The 17,581-nt window shown below is 44.1% G+C and overlaps 1 protein-coding gene and 1 long non-coding RNA gene across 2 annotated transcripts; both read right to left on the reverse strand.

Annotated features, from left to right (window-relative positions):
* Positions 1-3,581: 3,581 nt before the first annotated feature.
* LOC148703601 (uncharacterized) lies at positions 3,582-5,687 on the reverse strand. The gene is made up of 2 exons (XR_015987560.2): positions 5,547-5,687; positions 3,582-3,809 (listed from the first exon to the last, which is right to left on the reverse strand). It is a non-coding gene; the product is annotated as an uncharacterized LOC148703601 (long non-coding RNA).
* A 4,184-nt stretch (positions 5,688-9,871) lies between these two features.
* LOC120103931 (acidic endochitinase-like) lies at positions 9,872-10,954 on the reverse strand. Its single transcript, XM_026810116.4, has one exon. It carries the CDS (start codon positions 10,904-10,906, stop codon positions 10,013-10,015), a length of 894 nt encoding a protein of 297 aa, XP_026665917.4. The 5' UTR covers positions 10,907-10,954; the 3' UTR covers positions 9,872-10,012.
* Positions 10,955-17,581: the final 6,627 nt, after the last annotated feature.

Genomic DNA, 17,581 nt, shown 5'->3' on the forward strand with positions numbered 1-17,581 from the left:
ATTACATTAATATTATACTATATCATATTTTTATATATTAATACATATTATATTTTATTATGCTCTGTTGTATAGTACTAGTAATGTCCTTTATGGTCATTTTGTTATACAAAAGTACTTTTTCAGTTTGTTTACCAAATACATGTTAAAGTGCCATGGAACTTTAGAAATGTAGTTACCAAACAGCAAACAACTTTTTATAAAAGCTCTACTTCAGACAGCTCTACTTCCAACAGCTCTACTTCTAAAAGCTTTACTGTCAATAGCTTCCTCAAACAACGCCTTATGGAGGGGAAGCTATCACCAATGGTTTGTGTTGTGGTGGGTTATGAAGGAGAAGCTAGCCTTTTTTACAGGAAGCTTTTGCACCCATTTGCCTACCCATTGCAAGCCGGTGATCCGTCTTCAAACTTGGAAGAAAGTTTAGATGGCCGTGGGTTTTGGGTCAGCTGGGCTCTGTGTCTCATGCTCTGTGCTTCAGAATTACATCCAATGGTTTTCTGGCGACCGTGTACGCACCTCCATGCATGGGGCATCCCCGCCACTCGCAAGTTTATAAAGTCTCCTGGTTCACATTTGAATGATTCAGTGCATATGTTCCAAGAACAGAAGATAGAATAGTATATAATTTTTTTATTTAATGAGGAATAAGACAGTCCAAAATTCGCCAAGAAAATCAAGGGTAAAGTAACTTATACACCGGCAGCATTCAAGAGGGTGGCTGCTGCGGCGCCGACTTTGTCATCAAATATCAACAGGCAAAATAAGTGATAGCTGGGGATCGGCATATTTTCAATGGGAGGGTGTGTCCTGTGTGAAACAGGTCCTGAGAGCTGACTATATCACTCTTGAGAGGGACTCCACCACGGTAATCGAGAAAATCTAAGAGCCTGGGAGTGCTGATAGGGGGATGCCACTGCTCCACGATATTCGCCGTCTGTTAGGTGAATGTGTCTTCCATCAGGCTACTCATGTTTACAAAGAGGCCAACAGTACATCGGATATGTAGCTCATCATCAAGCGAGTTTGTTTGGGTGGATCAGGTTTCTATCCCGTTTTCCCTACAGGCTCTTTTACTTTCTAGCTATTAAAAGCAACACTCGCACCCGTTGTGTGTGAAGCGCCAATTTACCAAAAAAAAAGTAACTTATACGCGGTGAAAATGCTTAAAATACCCGATGAGCACCTTCAGTGAAGACATTTGGTTTGGGGGGATGAGAAAAGTGAGGTTAACGGAGATCAAATAGTCTATATTTTATATTTGATTAGAGTTTTCAAAAAAAAATAGATTTTTTATAAAAATAAATTGTTTATATTTTATGAAAAAAAATTTATGTGAACCATGAAAAGTTCAATTTCTATCGGCTAAGGATTGAGATATTTTTTTTAAAAAATATCCTTAAAAATTTTAGAACGACTAGGATAAGATCTATTTATTTATTAAAAGCATAACAGTTATTATACATAATTTTTTTAAAAAAATATATATACTCAACTAAACATAACCATTGTAACTTTGTAAGGATCATAATTAGACCGGTTTTCTTTGATGATTTATGAAATTGTTTCCAACTTATTTAAAAATTATTTAGTAGTTTACGTACTAAAATAAAAATATTATTCTTACGGTTGTTGGCATTTATCATTGCCGTCATTTTTGTACTTGCTTTCCTGGCAAAACAAGGCCTTGTTTTATAACCTTTTAAATGTTACGATATAAGCATTTTGCCAAATTTGCTGAATTTTTTATTTCTTATTCGTAAATCGATGCTTTCCAAGTCGTTGAGAAGGTGGGAGGAGGGCTCATGAACGGTGGTGGGAGAGAACCAGCCTTGGTGGTTGACCACGGTGCCACGCGGGTTGCCGTATTGGATTCGGGCCCGAAAGTTAGGTCTTGGGCCTAACATTTGTAGACTCCCCGGCTTGGCTTTGGCTAAGGCCAGGATCACTAAGGTTAGCTTCTGTGCATTTAGATAAAAATCTTTTCATATGGATGGATAACTAAAGAAATTCATGCAATGAGAGTAGGTATATAAGCACTAGTAATTGGACGCACGAAATACACAATTAAGAAATAAAATAAATGTTACGAATCATGATATAAATATAAGTAATTAATTTACGGAATAGCTAAATTATTTCATTTTACTTTTGCTACCAATATTTCTGAGCTCATTTCACCATCAGGGACAAATTCTTTTTCTAGCTGGCTGTTAATTTTGGTGTTGAGCACCTAATTGAAAAAAATTGGCAATAGGATCGGCGGAACCGGTGTCGGGCATAGTATTAGTTGCTTTGCGGGACGAGTCGGTATGGGCCTGCATCGTGCCGTGCTAGGCTTGTATCGACGTAGTAAAAGAAGTGGTGGAGAGGGAGAACAAGAAAGAAAAAGAGAGAGAGAAGGGGGAGGTCGGCGGAGAGCCAGAGAGCCACCGCACGGAGGAGGTGGAGGTCGGAGATCCGCCGGAAGGCAGTGGAAGGACTCCCTCCGGTTCCTTGTTTTATTCGAAACATAGGTCAGAGGGGCCCTTTTAATTTTCGAGTTTTTAAGTGAAAGTCGACAATGAATGAAACAGGGGACCGGAGGGAGTCTTTTTATTTTTTGAGTTTTTAAATGGAAGTCAGTAAACTAATTGACTCCAAAAATAAAAAGGGTCTCTCCAACCTCAAGTTTCGAACGAAACAGGAGATCGGAGTGAGCCCCTCTTTCGCAGCTCCTTCTCCGCATGGCGGCTCCCTAGCCTCCGCAGGCCGGCTTCGACCTTTCTCTCTCTTCCTTTCTTTCCTTCCTCTCTCTCTCTCTCTCTCTCTTTGTCTTTTTTCCGTCTTCTCCCCCTCCGATGTCAGTCTCGTTTTCATCGTAGGAACCGTTTTAGTCCGCGGCCGGTACCGCTTGGGACATTCCGAACCGGGCGGGTCGGGACGGTTCCATCGACCTTGATTGGTAGCTGTAGGAACCGTTCCTGTTCGTGGCCGGTACCGCTTGGGACATCCCGAACCGCGCGGGTCGGGATGATTCCATCGACCTTGATTGGTAGCTTAATTTGGGGGGCTCATATGTAAACCGAGTATCATGATCAGGGCTCTCCATCTATTTTTGTAACAATGGTCCTCAGAAGATGGAACGGTAGTGGAGAGTCAGAAGATTTCTGTGGCCTGCGTGGGTGTCTCAGGGACCTATGCGGATTGGATGACAGAGGTGTTTGATCTTCTCGCTGAATGACTTTCTTTGTGGGCTCTTGCAAATGCAACCTTTTGCCAGCCCAGATATTTGGTGGAGACAGAAAGATAATGCATGCAACATCAATGCCTCATGAGCTGAATGTTTTGTCTATAAAAAGGTGCATTGTCCATCATTAGTTTCAATTGGCACTTAACTTTTGATGAATCAGAAGGTAAGTCTTGTTGACCTCCAATCTTCACTCTTAGTCACATAATTGACTACAGAAGCTCTGTATTGGCATTCTACTAAAACAGTAAACCTGAAGAACAATATACCTGGAGGAAGTTAATTAGGAGGAGCCCCCGGAATCGCAGAAATGGAATACATGTTATTCAGGGCAGATAAGAACCATGGACAATTTTGGCCGAAGCTATTAAAAGTTTACCATAAAATACATTGGTAAACAGATGATGACTTTGTTACAAATGGTGCATCATCAGGAAGCAGGTTAGAGGGAATAAAAGAATTCAATAGGTCTAATGGAATAAATGAAAGAACCCTTCATCAGATTTGCAGGTTTCTTTGATAAGCCCTTCCCCTTCGACTACTCAGCTGCATCCTGTGGTCTGTTCCACTGCCAAACAGACTGTTTATACATTAGTAGAAACTATAGTAGTATTGCAAACAAGGCATCTTTTGCTCTTGGGATTCACTCTTAATGTCATTACATGCAAAGAAATAGCCATTCACTTGCTTACAACATTGTAATTAAAACATCCTATATGCTCCACGATAGTAACCATATGATGCATTATGAAACATTCCATTGAATGCCTTCTGTTACCAGAAAAATCTGACTGCCTAAATGCCCCTAGCGAGCGATTATTGCACACGACCTCGCATCAGATTTAAAGACCTTGTTTGCAACATGTCCTTGCTGCATGTCATAGAATTGCTGCCTTGGAAGAATGATCTTAACACATGTTTGAGTTACTAGAGAAATAATTTGTGCTTTGTAGTTACAAATATGTTGGAAGTCCTTGCATATCGAGATTTCTCCTCACTATTGCCACATGATTCGCCCAGCTAAAGATGCTACTCATTATTTGAGGGGTCAGTGTTAACTATTTCAAAAGGGCTAGCAGCTGAGTGGATACAAGGTGATTGTGATTGGACCCCTACTTCACTTTCTTTCATATTTATGATCCTTTGAAAGCTAAAAAAATCGCAGAACATTTGGCAAATACTTGTGTCTCTATCTACATTTTTGCAGTGACTATAGGACAGTACCAAACATAAAAGATCCATACATTAGAATTGATCGAGGCTTTGCAGTACCAAACATGCAAGAGGTTTACAGAACAAACAGTGTTTGTCAATCTGATCAAAGTAAACCATACAGGTTTTTCAGAACTTCATAGATAACCACTCACACTGTCAGAAAGAATGGATAATTAAACATAAAGAATGGAGAAAGATGCTGCAAGTGATTATGTACACATACTTGCTTTGACTCAGGGTAGGTTACCAAATAATATCCTCATATGAAAATATCATCTTTTAGTAATTCCTGTTAGGTGGATTACTACGCTTATTTACTAGAGATTTAGCCTACAAGTTATTTCACAAGTTGGACGTGCCTGTGAAAAACAATATTAATTGCTTCATCATGCAAAAAATTCCGTATTTAGTTGAAGAAGAGGGGATGCTAGTTTGGAATTCAGACTGGACATCAATAAAGCATTCATGTGTGTTGGTTCGCACAGTTCCTATGGAAGTTTTCCTAGTGTTGAAAGTGTCATCATTAAGAACATATATCTAATGCATATCTCTGTTCTTTCGCATTAAAACTGATGAGCGTGAGTTGTAAATCAAACCGTATCTGCTTCTTCTGAAGTTCCCTCGAGAGAAGTAAATCTTTGTGTTTTAATTATTTTGGCACATCGATCAACAGACTTTTTTTTGAAAAAAAAAGGACGACATAAACTGTTGTCTTTTATCCTTCACTTTGATGAAATAGAAGAAAACCTCTTTGGCAGTCCTTTAGATTTGGACAGCATGTTACATCAGGAGAAATTTCAGAGAGAGAAGAATGAGAACGTTGTATTTGTTCTTGTAAGATTCAGACAACAATCATATATATTGAAGCCTCATATTAAAGAAAATTTTCATAAAGTATTCCTATCAATATGTTTTAGTGAGATCACTTCAATGTCGAGAAAAAGATGTATTTTAGCCGGCAGTGTGATCAACATGCATGCTTATCCATGTGAAATGTTTATAACCACCAAGTTTTACAAATTGGTTGATGAACTGAGTGACGGAACAGCAACTAACTGAGGTGCAGATTGAAAAAAAGAGAGATGTGTCTAGTTTCCAGTACCTGTGGTGGGAGGAGTCATTGGAGTGGGCTTGGAGATGATGGTAGGAATGGTTGTCATGGTGCCTGCGACTGTGGCAGCCGTTGGAGGGAAGAAGCCGGCGGCGACTCCCAACCCCTGGGACTGATGCGGGTGGAAGTGATACAGCGGGTACATCGGCAACATTCCATTAGGAGCAACCATCGCTCCTTCTGCCGAGTGAGAGAACGGGCCCTGAACGTAGGACCCTGCCCCAGCCGAATGGCTTAGCTTCTGCTCGGCAGGAAACAGTGCTAAACTTAGAAATTTCTTGTATCCGTTGAACATCTATTTTATATAGAATCATTGTAGGATCATTGATTGATTGATTGTGCCAAACTTAGTCGGCCTTACCAAAGTTCATCTTGAATGATTTATGATTGGTCGTGCCAAACTTAATCGGCCTTATCAAACTTAGTCAGCCTTCAAGTACTATATAAAAGCTGCTCTTATACAGACAGAAATACAATTTTCTTCTCTTATTCTTCTTTTTTAACATGGTATCAGAGTTCTGTTTCATTGTTTCTCTCAGAAGCCTGAAGCTTCAAATCGGCTACCTTTAGAAATTTCATGGCCAAGCGACGTCCCGATCTCCAAGTCGCTAATATACTCTTAGTCAGTAAACATCTCCAGACCATCTTCTAGATAAACAAGGCAACTTAGAGGTGAACTCGCATCCTCCAAATCCAGCCATCGTCCAGACGCCTCGAGCTCTCTCCACCCATCGCCGCCTGCACATCAACTGATCGCACTTTGGCCCTCCTAGTGGTCGTCCACACTAGTCTATCCGCCGTAGCCTCATTGGTAGTGGGATAGCAAAGATCCTCTTAGCCAGCTGCAATCCGAAGGCCTCTCTGATCAGCCCCTCGTCTCACCTGCCATCGCCGAAGATAACGAGGTCACTGACTGAAAGTCCTGCCAGCCTCGCCGGATCAACCATCGACATCCGGCCTTTCCACCAGCGAGTGGATCCTGAAGATGTTAAAAAGCACTCGCGCTGCTCGAGGAGAAGCGTACCTCATGCCTCTTGAGGAGCTCGAGGATAGAGAGAACGATGTCATTGACATGCCTCTTGAGGCCTCGCACTTCTTGGCGTGATGGAGTCCGCCGGCGCCGGCCCAGTTGACGGCGATGTCGTGTCCGTGGTTGAGCTTGATGGTACCGCCGACAGAGCCACCGACGTATGCCTGGCAGAAACGGTAAAGGCCGTCGAAGACGGGGCAGTCCCCGCCGACGTTGAAGCGCTTGAGGGCGCGGATCTGGTCCTGCTACGTCTCCGGCATGATCGATCTCAGAAAGACGATGTAGTCGTCGGCGTGGAAGCGGCAGAGGTCGCGCTCGCGGGCCGGGTGGGGCTTGAGGACCTGCATGTGGTGGAGGAGGGAGTGGGTCATCCGGATCCGGTGGGGCTTCATCGGGTGCCCCTGCCCGTAGTAGTAGTTCCCGACCTCCGGGTCGTAGAAGTAGCACACCTTCCGCTTCGTCCCGTCCGTCCCCACCGACGGCAACGAGTTTCCCCCAGTTTCCATGGGACCGCCGCCGCCGCCGAGACTGATGCTCTCTCCTTGCTCCCGATTTTTCTCTCCTTGGAAGCCCTAATCGGAGAAGAATGCCCCCCTTTCTCTCTCCCTCTCTCTTTCTGGAGCTCCCTTTTTCTCTTTCTGGAAACCCTAATCGGGCTTGCTTCCAAGAAAGCAGAAGTCGGCGACCGATTTGTTGGAGGGGAAGCAACCGGAGATTCTCAACAGGCGGGCGGCGCTGAGAAGAGAATTCGTTCTCTCTCCCTTTTTTTTATGCTTTCTTTCTTTCTGTCGCAAGCGAAGATACTAGATTGCTCGTCTGGGCTTCCGAGCCCAGTGCGTTACTTCATGGGCTGACGTGTAGCGAAAGTAAATTCTCTTATTTATAAATTAAGCCCGGTGCTTTATTGCTTGGGCTGATGTGGCAGGACATGATTGGAAAAAAAAAAAAGATTATTAATCACCATGTAGCACTGCTCCCGAATTATGAGCTAGCTAGCTTGGGCTCAGTGCCGGCTCGAGCCTTAGGCGAACGAGGTCGCCTAAGGCCTCCGGCTCATGAAAGGCCCCCCGCCCGACTCGTGAAGAGTCTTTTTTTTTTTTTTTTGAGTCACATCCGAAAGCTGGCTGCAGGGTTGACGGGCGACGGCGGCCTGCTACAGTCCCCATCTTCCCGACGAGGCGACGGGCGCGGGCCGACGGCTATGCCTATGCTGCTGCCTCCTGAGAGCCTGAGACAGGCTATGAGCCTATGATCCGTTAGGGGCCTGAGACAGGCAGAGCGGGGCGGGGTGCCGGGGCGTACGGCGTACCTTCCGTTCTCCTCTCAAAGCAGTCGGCAGAAGCCAGAAGCCGCAGAACCCTTCAAAGCACAAAAAAAAAACAGAGCGTACCTTCCGACTTCCGTTCTCCTCTCCGGCTCTCCCGATCTCCCCTCAGGCCTCAGTGCTTCTTCACTTCAGTTCTTCGGCAGTTCGGCCCTTCCCTAATCCCTAGTTTCCTTCTCTACCGGCAGCCGGGAGGCTCGACCGTCGACGGCTTGAGGCTCGACGCCTCGACCGCCCCTGCTTCGGACTCCGGAGTCCGGATCTCCTCTCCAGCTCTGCTCGCCGTCCTCGGCTCCTCCGGGCTCCGGCTCCTCGGCTCCGTCCTCGGCTCCGGGCCTCCGGCTTCGGCCTCCGGGCTCCGCCGTTCCGCGGCTCCGGCCTCGTCGCCTCGTCGGCTCCTCCCGACTCTCGTCCTCCACTCGGAGTGGAGCATCATTCGGCAGCTCGGCTATTCCCAAATCCCAAATCCCAAAGGGCAAAGGCAGTCAAAATCAAATCCCAGGCTTAGGCTAAGGGTAAGTTTTAGTATTTTATATTGACTAATCACTATTCACTATTCACTATTCACTAATTATTTTATGAAAGTATTTGTTGATTGTTGTTTTTATTTTCTAATAGTTCTGTGAATATGTGATTACCGAACAATTATATATAAATAGGATTTCTTTCATATGCCATATTGTTGTTATTGGCTTATTGCATTCAGAGCCACTTGAAATTCTTCTACATCTTCCTCTGCATGCACAGGATAAGGTATGTATTTTCTCTGATAGCTTATTAATTGAAGATTATTGTCCTTGCTGCTGCTGTTATTTTTTTGTTCTGTGCCTATATGTGGGAGTTGAGGTGTGAAGTGAGGATGGCGCCAACACTAGTGACAGCATAAGCTTTTATTAAAAAAATAAGTTTCTACCCTTCTTAGTAACTTCAAATGGTTGGTAAATAGACGGTTCCTAAAGTATATTGCACTTATTATTTTTTTTTAATTTTAAAATAAAAAATAAAAAAAAGGCCTTTTTTAGCAAGTTCGCCTTAGGCCTCCAAATGCATTGAGCCGCCCTGCTTGGGCTTCCAGATTTTGTTACACCTTTCTCTTTTCTAAAAAAAAAGAAGAAAAAAATGATGATTATTATTAATCACAGCTCTGTTTCAGGCCTATAATTAACCTGAAAGACTGAATTAAACTGGAGTTCATCACAAGGTCCAATATTCGATGGAATGTCTTGATGCTCACCGACATGAAATTGTTGTTAAAATGGAGGAATCCGAGATAGGGCTCTTGCACATGCAACCAAGCTGGTGAGCACGGGAGCTGACACTTCATCTGGAGATGACAGGGACACCTGGAGTTCTTCTTTAGCTTTTCTAGCATCTAGGTATGCGATAATACCGATGGTATCCTGGAAACCCCCACCCACTGAATTTCTCCATGTGAATTTCAACGGTAGTGTATCGACGAGTGGTGGCTGATGTGGCGTGAGCTTTGTGATGAGAGACCATAATTCCAGACTGATTATGGTCGGAGATCGGCGCATTTTTGACGGATCTGCTCCTATGGCGGAGCTGCACGCAGCATGTAAGGGTCTTGTATGTGCTAGAGTACACCAGGGTGCTCGGCGGATACTCCTAGAGGGCGACTCATCCGTAATGGTCGGCTTGATCTGGTGCCAGCAGGCTAGGTCGGACCTGCACCCGCTACTCCAGGACATTTAGAGTATGGGGAGAGAAGTTAGATTTATTTCAGGCTTTGCATGTGTTTCGGAAGACGAACAGTGCTGCGGACTGGGTCGCCTCCTATACAGTCCACCATTCAAAGTTTATATTTTGGGGTACTACCGATCATGTGCTGCAAATATTAGATGATGTTTTGTCTTATGATTGCTCTAAGCTCTCGCACCATCGAGTGTAGTGAGAAACCGGTCCACCAAAAAAAAAAAAAAAGGAGGAACTTCTTCGTGCATGTAATCAAGAAACCATTTATTCTAATACATGATGCTGTTACTTAAGGCCAAAAGTCCAAAACCATCCTCTCATATTTATTTACGTAGAGCGGAATGAGAGGGTAACACAAATTAGCTAGATATCGTAGAATTAACGAGCAATTTAAACAGCATTAATAATGCTGGAACTGTAACCAGTGAGATCATCATAATACTTGGACCACAGCATGACTCCTCCATAGTTGCTAGACCCCTTGATCGCAGGGAGCACCTGAGACGTGAGATCGCCGGCAGGAATGAAGCCACTCCCGGCGGCCTGAGGAGCCGCCGGAAGTCCCAAGAAAACTTGTGCTTTGGGCAACGAAGAAGTCCACTGGTTCCATGCTTTCACGAGGTTCGAAGTATCGCCTGAGCTATACTGGCATGGAGGGTTGTTGTAGAATTGGACCCAAACGTAGTCGAACAGACCGGTGCTGAGGGCGCTGCCCATCCATGCATCGGGGTAGGGGCACTGCGGCGCCGCCGTCAAGTAGACCTTCTGGCCACCGTACCCCGCGAGGTTACGAGCGAGCTCGTCCCAGTGCTGGGTTGTACCACCTTCGATGTCGAAGTCGATGCCGTCGAGAACGGCGTCGCCGAGCGGGCGCGACGAAGACTGCCCTCCTAGGAAGTTGTTCCACAGGTAATCTGCTACCTGTTTGGCATCATCAGAGGATGCAAGATAGTAGCTCCCCGCGCCGCCTCCGATGGAGAGCATCACTTTGATGCCCTGTCCCTGGCAAGCTTTGATCTCGCTGCTAAGGCCGGTGCAGCCGTTGGAAGATGGATCGCAGTGACCGGCGAGATTGATGGCTGGGGTCTGGCCATTTCCGAACGTGGAGAGGAAAGCTACGTTCACAAATTGGTATCTCCCTGTCGCACAAGTATCCGCTAAGGTGCCTTCGTTTCCGTTTTGGCCCCAGTAGATGGCAATTCCTCCTGCATATGAACTGTCAAACAATGCAAACACCAAGAGAGAAAGGAGAAGAGTTAGTGCCATGTTATGAAGGGAGGACATATATGCTATCGCCAATGGTTCGTGTTGTGGTGGGTTGTGGAGGAGAAGCTAGCCCTTTTTATAGGAAGCACCTGCACCCATAAGCCTACCCGTTCCAAGACAGTGTTCGTCTTCAAACTTGAAGAAAGTTGAGCGGGCGTTTTGCCGTCAAACTTGGAAGAAAGTTTAGAAGGCCGTGGGTTTTGGTTCCGCTGGACTTTTGTGTCTTGCCGTGGGTTTTGGGTCCGCTGGACTTTTGTGTCTCATGCTTCGGAATTACATCCAATGGTTCTCCGTGCGCAGCTCCATGGTGCGTAACTTTCCCCACCCCTCTTAAGTTTAAAGTCTCGTGGTTCACACTTGAATGATTTTCTTTTTTTTGCTGCAAACATTCTGTTGTGGTTCAAATTTGGCCCGGTTACCACGCCGGGGGAGTCGAGGGAGTGCCGGCTGGTGTAATACCCCTAAAAAATAAAAAATAAAATAAAGAGAGAGAGGGGTGGACGGGCCGGCCCGAAAAGACCGGGCCCATCCACCATATACGATCGTGCCTAGGGCACGATCGTGGGAGAAGAAACCAAAAAAAAAAAAAAAAAAGGGGGAGGCGGCGGCGGCCGACGTGAGGTCGATCGCCGGAGGAGATGAGCACCGGAGAGGAGATCCGGCCGGCCGCAAAGCGACCTCTTCCCTTCGTGAAGACTCCTCACAAATCGGGCGAAGAAGCTTAGGGATCCGAAGGTCTTCCTCTCCGATTTCGTTGCCGGAGAGCCACCGGAGCGCCATACGGGACCGAGGTAAGGCTCCTCCTTCTCCTTCCCTTTCTTCTCTGTTGTTTCCGGCCTTGTTCATCGCGATTGGAGCCGATGCATCACTAGGAAATCGCCGAAACAGGGATGCCCTGTTTCGGTCATCATCCCTCTTGTTTCGGCACTGTCGGCCGCCGGTTTGGCCGGGGCTGGGGCCGCCGGTTTGGCCGGTGCTGGGGCCGCCGTCAAGTGGGGGGCCGGGCCGCCGTGGCCGCCGCCCCTTGGACCTCTGAGGGGGGAGGGGAAGGAGGCGGCCGAACGTGAGGAGAGGAGAGAGAGGGTTTCTCTCTCTTCTTTCTTCTCTTCTTCCGCTCTCCTCTCTTTCTCTCTCCTCTCCCTTGATTTCTCTCTCCTGTTTCTTCCTCTATGTTTCAATCTCTTAGGACCCTTTCTATGAGACTTTCTCACTCTATGGGTTTTCTCTCTCCAGTTTCTCTCTCTAGATTGGAGTTTTCTCTCTCTAGTTTGATCCGAGGAGACCATTGTTTGTAAGGATTGCTGGATAGTCGTAGGTCAATGGAGAGTTTTGGGTTGTCAGATACTCCGGATAATTTTTAATATTGATTTGGTTCTGTAGGGCAACAAACTGTTGGACAAAGAGACATTGAGCAAGGTTCTACGCACCCTAGTTCGTAGATCACGGTGGTCTGTCTGGGTTGTCAGCAAAGGGTAAGAATCCTTGTACGCCAATCCTGCATAATATAAATATTTTTATACTTATATATGTATAATATGCTACGATCTGAATTAATATGCTATGATCCAGACAAATCAAAATTGTTATATTAAACTATATTTTGATTGTGTTGGCTTGTGATTGATATTATGATGTATGCATGTGCATAACCTATACCTGTATAATTGGATTTATGGATGTGGTACTATAGACTAACCTTGTTAATATTGGTTACCCCGTCACGGGCTGGAAACGTGACCGGATTAGTCTATAGTTGTAAATAAAGGATTGATGTGTGGATGTGAAATTGATTAAATGAACATGGACTTTGGGCTGTCTCGTTATTATGGGTTTGCCCGTCACAGGCTCTAAGTGTGACACTATTGGTTTGCCCGTCACAGGCTCTAAGTGTGACAATGTTGGTTTGCCCGTCACAGGCTCTAAGTGTGACAATGTTGGTTTGCCCGTCACAGGCTCTAAGTGTGACAATGTTGGTTTGCCCGTCACAGGCTCTAAGTGTGACACTATTGGTTTGCCCTGTCACGGGCTGGAAACGTGACCGGGATTTGGCCCAAAGTCGGAAAGATAATTGATCCGGATCAAGTTAATATAGAATGGAAAGAAAAAGCATTGAAAACATTAATGAAGATTTATGAGCTATCGTATGCTATATCATTCTTGCGTGGTTGGACTTTCATTGATATTTGACGTGCATACTTATATTGATTACTTGAGCCTTTTGACAGTCGGTTTATGATTTCATGAAATGTGCATCGATTTATCGTGGCTTTCAAATTCATATTATTATTGTGTTGGTTCCGAAGTGTAGGGATTCTTACTGGGCTGTAAAGCTCACCCCCTTTTTCTTCTTTTTCTTTACCAGAGTTGCAGGATGCATAGATTTGGATGGGATGGGCGCAGAGTGCGAGTACCATAGTTATTAGTTAGTTAGTTTGTTTATCCTTCTTTTATGTCGATGAACATTTGAAGACTTTGTAATTGAACCAATTTGTTTATTTGGACATGTCGGATTTGTCTATTTGAATTATTAAATTAGTTTTGGATTTATTGGAATTTTGTTAATCATAGGCCTTGCATGATCTTTAGGGCACTGCTCTAGGGCTCATGCGGCCGGTCGCGTACCGGACCCCGGATGCTGGGTTCGGGGCGTGACAGAGTGGTATCAGAGCTTAAGGTTAAGGTATCCTAGAGCTTAGGTTCAGGTGAGTGTGAGTGGAGAATTATGATAGAAAAACTATCAGAGCCTTGGTTTATAATCACCTGAGATTGTAACAGGAATGATATTGTAATCTAAGGTTTAAGACCACTAGGGACTGTAGCCTTAGTGGCATTAGAGTTTGACGTTTAAGATCATTAGAGATTGTGACAGAAAAATATCATAGCTTAAGGTTATGATCATTTGGGACGTGACAATTAAATTCGGTGCTTAGGGTGTAAGATCACTGGGCATAGTGATAAAACGTATGCATCAGGTTTGGTTTTCGATGAGTGTGGAAGGAAAGTATAAATTGTCTTTGATCATGATAAGAGAGGTTTGACCTAAGATAACTGTAGGAAGGTCAACAATGGCATATCGGTTATACCATGTTCAGATATTATTTAAATGATCTGGAAGTTCAAACTTGATATAGGTTTTGATGTGATCGTACTTTTGGTATTGCTGCTAATTATTAGAGTGGGATTTGTACGTAGATCTTCTATAGTATTGGAGTGAGCTAAGGAGATTTCATAATATTGAAAAGAAATGTTCTTCGAAGTTGAAAATGTATGTGGATTATATCTGGTATTGGCATGTTGGAGATTGATAGAGTTAATTTCTAATCATAGTGTATTGGCTCAATGGCTTTTAACCCATTGAATTGAAGTAAATCTTTTTGGAAAGAAAATCAATATAGATTGTCTAATTGAATTGCTGAGAAAATCCAAGGTTAACTTATTTTAAATTAAACCTAGATATTTTGGATCCTAAAATGGTTGTGAAGATCATGTAGTGACGTTAAACTTGATTAATGTCTTGAAGGTTAGTTATGGTTAGTATACTCAACATAAATTGAGGACAGAGAGATCTGGAGGTTCTGCTCAATTAAAGTTTTGAAATTTGAATTTTCCTACTCCTAGTGCAAAGTGATATTTTGGTCCTAAATCTTTAGAGGCTTTAGAGTATTTAATGAATTAAATCAGAGTGCGCAGCGAAAGTGTGGTGGTTTGAGTTTTTTTGAAACTGGTTAAGGACAATATTTGATCTAAAAGGCATTATGATGGAACACTTGAGTTAGTTTCTAATAGAGGAGAATATTGTTGATTCTATGGATGATCGAAAGGTAGCTATGTAATTTTCACCAGTGGATTCTTCTATTGTTGACAACTTTTGGAAGAATCTTGGGCATGTTAAATTTAGCATTTACGGTTGATGATTCCTTGGTTGGTCTTAAACTTGGAATGTTTTAACATGGATCTCTTATTTGTTGGAATGATATTGGAGAAAGAAAAGAAAAATGATTATAGAATATTAGGAGCATTTGATACTAAAGATTTTTCCTATTTCTGTCAAGCCAATTATGATCTCTGGGTAGAATTAAGAGAAATTAATTTCTTCGGGATATAATTATGGCATTTTAATCCAAGGTTGGGAGTTTAGAATTCTTTTGAAGGAGATCAAAAGAACTTACTATGTGTGGTAAATAGAAAGGATCAAGTTTTGAGATGATGTAATTTTTGTATGTCAAAACCTTGCGGGTAGGTACTCCGAGAGGAAGACTATTTGAAATCTCAGGGATGATATAATGGATGCAATTTTTTTAAAAATTTGAGGCTTCAAGTAAGTTAATTTCGAGGACGAAATTTTTTTAAGGGGGAGAGTATGTAATACCCCTAAAAAATAAAAAATAAAATAGAGAGAGAGAGGGGTGGACGGGCCGGCCCGAAAAGACCGAGCCCATCCACCATATACGATCGTGCCTAGGGCACGATCGTGGGAGAAGAAACCAAAAAAAAAAAAAAAAAGGGGGAGGCGGCGGCGTCCGGCGTGAGGTCGATCGCCGGAGGAGACGAGCACCGGAGAGGAGATCCGGCCGGCCGCAAAGCGACCTCTTCCCTTCGTGAAGACTCCTCACAAATCGGGCGAAGAAGCTTAGGGATCCGAAGGTCTTCCTCTCCGATTTCGTTGCCGGAGAGCCACCGGAGCGCCATACGGGACCGAGGTAAGGCTCCTCCTTCTCCTTCCCTTTCTTCTCTGTTGTTTCCGGCCTTGTTCATCGTGATTGGAGCCGATGCATCACTAGGAAATCGCCGAAACAGGGATGCCCTGTTTCGGTCATCATCCCTCTTGTTTCGGCACTGTCGGCCGCCGGTTTGGCCGGGGCTGGGGCCGCCGGTTTGGCCGGTGCTGGGGCCGCCGTCAAGTGGGGGGCCGGGCCGCCGTGGCCGCCGCCCCTTGGACCTCTGAGGGGGGAGGGGAAGGAGGCGGCCGAACGTGAGGAGAGGAGAGAGAGGGTTTCTCTCTCTTCTTCCTTCTCTTCTTCCGCTCTCCTCTCTTTCTCTCTCCTCTCCCTTGATTTCTCTCTCCTGTTTCTTCCTCTATGTTTCAATCTCTTAGGACTCTCTCTATGAGACTTTCTCACTCTATGGGTTTTCTCTCTCCAGTTTCTCTCTCTAGATTGGAGTTTTCTCTCTCTAGTTTGATCCGAGGAGACCATTGTTTGTAAGGATTGCTGGATAGTCGTAGGTCAATGGAGAGTTTTGGGTTGTCAGATACTCCGGATAATTTTTAATATTGATTTGGTTCTGTAGGGCAACAAACTGTTGGACAAAGAGACATTGAGCAAGGTTCTACGCACCCTAGTTCGTAGATCACGGTGGTCTGTCTGGGTTGTCAGCAAAGGGTAAGAATCCTTGTATGCCAATCCTGCATAATATAAATATTTTTATACTTATATATGTATAATATGCTACGATCTGAATTAATATGCTATGATCCAGACAAATCAAAATTGTTATATTAAACTATATTTTGATTGTGTTGGCTTGTGATTGATATTATGATGTATGCATGTGCATAACCTATACCTGTATAATTGGATTTATGGATGTGGTACTATAGACTAACCTTGTTAATATTGGTTGCCCCGTCACGGGCTGGAAACGTGACCGGATTAGTCTATAGTTGTAAATAAAGGATTGATGTGTGGATGTGAAATTGATTAAATGAACATGGACTTTGGGCCGTCTCGTTATTATGGGTTTGCCCGTCACAGGCTCTAAGTGTGACACTATTGGTTTGCCCGTCACAGGCTCTAAGTGTGACAATGTTGGTTTGCCCGTCACAGGCTCTAAGTGTGACAATGTTGGTTTGCCCGTCACAGGCTCTAAGTGTGACACTATTGGTTTGCCCTGTCACGGGCTGGAAACGTGACCGGGATTTGGCCCAAAGTCGGAAAGATAATTGATCCGGATCAAGTTAATATAGAATGGAAAGAAAAAGCATTGAAAACATTAATGAAGATTTATGAGCTATCGTATGCTAGATCATTCTTGCGTGGTTGGACTTTCATTGATATTTGACGTGCATACTTATATTGATTACTTGAGCCTTTTGACAGTCAGTTTATGATTTCATGAAATGTGCATCGATTTATCGTGGCTTTCAAATTCATATTATTATTGTGTTGGTTCGGAAGTGTAGGGATTCTTACTGGGCTGTAAAGCTCACCCCCTTTTTCTTCTTTTTCTTTACCAGAGTTGCAGGATGCATAGATTTGGATGGGATGGGCGCAGAGTGCGAGTACCATAGTTATTAGTTAGTTAGTTTGTTTATCCTTCTTTTATGTCGATGAACATTTGAAGACTTTGTAATTGAACCAATTTGTTTATTTGGACATGTCGGATTTGTCTATTTGAATTATTAAATTAGTTTTGGATTTATTGGAATTTTGTTAATCATAGGCCTTGCATGATCTTTAGGGCACTGCTCTAGGGCTCATGCGGCCGGTCGCGTACCGGACCCCGGATGCTGGGTTCGGGGCGTGACAGCTGGAGCGGAGAAAGAGGAGTCACCTTTCGCGCGACGGTATACTTGCACAAAGCCTCACCGGTGGTTTCAGTGAGGACCCTCTGATGCTCTAGTTAGAGTGGATCTTAGTTGGTCCAAAAGTTCCTGTTGTGTTACCTGATGGGGCTATTTATAGTCCTTGTAGA

This window comes from Phoenix dactylifera, chromosome 5 (assembly GCF_051530095.1).
Source record: "Phoenix dactylifera cultivar Ajwa chromosome 5, Ajwa_hap1_PhDact_Kaust_v1.1, whole genome shotgun sequence".
In the NCBI taxonomy this organism is placed as follows: domain Eukaryota; kingdom Viridiplantae; phylum Streptophyta; class Magnoliopsida; order Arecales; family Arecaceae; genus Phoenix; species Phoenix dactylifera.

Excerpts from the sequence above, each read along its gene's own strand:
- LOC120103931 (XM_026810116.4), bottom strand. The coding sequence starts at position 10,906 with ATGTCCTCCCTTCATAACATGGCACTAACTCTTCTCCTTTCTCTCTTG.